This window comes from Branchiostoma belcheri, unplaced genomic scaffold (assembly GCF_001625305.1).
Source record: "Branchiostoma belcheri isolate BF01 breed outbred unplaced genomic scaffold, Haploidv18h27 scaffold37, whole genome shotgun sequence".
In the NCBI taxonomy this organism is placed as follows: domain Eukaryota; kingdom Metazoa; phylum Chordata; class Leptocardii; order Amphioxiformes; family Branchiostomatidae; genus Branchiostoma; species Branchiostoma belcheri.
In genome coordinates this window covers 1,323,065-1,325,381 of record NW_017803987.1, presented here as the reverse complement: position 1 = coordinate 1,325,381, position 2,317 = coordinate 1,323,065, and the positions used below count along the sequence as shown (strand labels likewise).

The 2,317-nt window shown below is 49.0% G+C and overlaps 1 protein-coding gene across 1 annotated transcript; it reads left to right on the top strand.

Moving 5' to 3' along the window:
* Positions 1-224: 224 nt before the first annotated feature.
* Positions 225-2,317, top strand: LOC109476349. The gene is made up of 4 exons (XM_019777277.1): positions 225-695; positions 984-1,104; positions 1,510-1,663; positions 2,206-2,317. The coding sequence occupies exons 1-4, from the start codon at positions 225-227 to the stop codon at positions 2,315-2,317; spliced, it is 858 nt and encodes a 285-aa protein (XP_019632836.1).

Here is a 2,317-nt window from a genome sequence, read left to right as displayed (position 1 = left end):
ATCCACAGGAATCGGTAGACAAAGGCAAGGAAACATGGAAGCTCATCTCCAAAAACGTCAAGCGCATCGACGAAGTCGTGTCACAAGTGGCCACCATCTCAGCCTCCCTGCAAAGTCTGGAGCAAGCTTTCGCCGCCCAGGCGGCTGCCGCGGTCGGTGACTCCAAGAAAGATGGGAAAGGCTACCGCAGTTTGAAGAAGTTTGAAGAGAAGTTCCACCGAGAAATGACCCGTCAAGAGCGTCTCCTCAAGGTCCTTGACAGACAGGAAGACGTGATCCAACAGAGGCTGAACGATCTTGAGAAGACAAGCTCTTCTTCGGCTCAGAACTGTAACAACCTGCGACAAAAGGTTGAGCGCAACACCAACGAGGTGCAGAAACAGAACAACGAGTTTCGTCAACAAGAGCGACGCTTGAGCAACTTGGTGACCGAGATGAACAGCCTAGGATCTGTCCTCCACAGCATGCATGAGAAGAAAGGCGGCAAAGTACCCGTCTTCCCGGGGCTGCCCACACACAACATCAACGTGCAAGCGGACGTCAGCCGTCTGCAGGCCCAAGTCGACACCATTTTAGCCACCCTGAACGCCGAGAAGTCCAAGAGCGATCAACTCTTTGCTCTCATATCCGAGCTTCAACACCAAAAGGACGGCAAGGTAGCTCCAAACATCAGCGTGCAACCGAAATACAAGAAGGTCGAAAATACACATGCACACTACAAAGACGACAAGGGACATACATACTACAAGGACGACAAGGGAAAGGCATACTACAAAGACGACAAGGGACATGAATACTACAAGGGCGACAAGGGACAGACAATCTACAGGGACGACAACTTGAAGGTAGATGCCAACGGTAACGTTCATCCAAAATACCAGGGCGACCAGGATCCAAAATACCAGGGTGACAAGGTATACCCAAAGAGGTCCTTGGTAAACCCAAGCGACGACGACATTCAACCACAATACGTGAAAGCACAGTATGATCCATTCTTTGGAAAAGGCCATCTGAACCAACCGAATGTCGCCAATCTGTCAGCTGTCGTCACTGACCTTCAGGACCAAGTGCAACGCCTTCAAGAACGACCATACGTCGGGCATTGTGCGTACCTCCCTCCATCTCTTTCCTATTTCTGTAATTGCTTCTTCACATTCGCTCCAATAAAGTGTGGGAATGCACAATGTAAAATCGTTCGATTAACCTGACACGTGCTACTCGAAACGATTGCTTTCCTCTTTAATCTGGCCTCAACCGTCGCCAATGTCACATTTTTTGTCATTACATACAGTTTCCAGATTGCTATGTAGTAGAGAGACAGGCAGAGGGAGAAATTGACAGGGAGAGAGAGACAAGCAGAGGGTGAGAGAGACAGAAAGACAGACAGGGAGACAGAGAGAGAGAGAGAAGCTATACCTAGTTACATATCTAAATACACGTAAACACTAGACCCAGATGAGATGTCAGGACCAATAGAAGCTTTATTTTGTTGCTTGCTCCCCATCTCAGGTGAGGTTGGGATGCTCGGGCTGAAGTGGAATGCCGAAGGGAAGAATGGGTACGGAGGGACAGCCCCCGTCAACTTCAGCAAGACGTTCCGCACAGTTCCTGTCGTCTCCGCCGCCCTGTACAGGCTCTACCATACCGGCTATCAACCAGTGGGGTGAGTTTGCACAAGTAAAACTACGAAAACCACGATCTCCTTTCTCAGCATCCGGTGCTGAGTGTCCAGAGCTGTCGCGCTCTCAGCACTGAAAAAGCTGGCATCCGCACTGGAAACCGAGTGCTTGGATAAAACATTTTGATCATTCATAGACGCTATGATCGGCGGCTGGATGCGTCCGCCATTTTCTTTCTACCTATGCGTCCTCGCCATTTTGGTTGTGTCAAACAAAATGGCGGGCGCACCGAGTTAAAGTGCAATGCAGCAAAAACTCAAAACCTCTAACAGGCTTTGGGAAGCGGTTAGAAAGGGTAGAAATTGTCCACATAGACAGATTATATGTCAGGGGAGTTGTTCAGGGCTAAACTGCTCTCTTTATATATAGCGCGGACCAACTCCTCTGGCATATAATCTGTTTATTTGGCCAATATTCTACTTATCTTTCCATCCGCTTCCCGAAGCCTGGCAGAGGCTACAATGCTCACTCTCTTGTCTTGATGTTGTTGTTTTTACTCTATACAATTTATTTATTTTTTGTTCAGAATCGTCGTGGGGACCGACAAGATCACCGAGAAGGGGTTCCTTCTGAAGATACACGGCTGGGACCAGACCAAGCTGTACAGTGCAGGGGTGCAGTGGATGGCATGCGGCTAG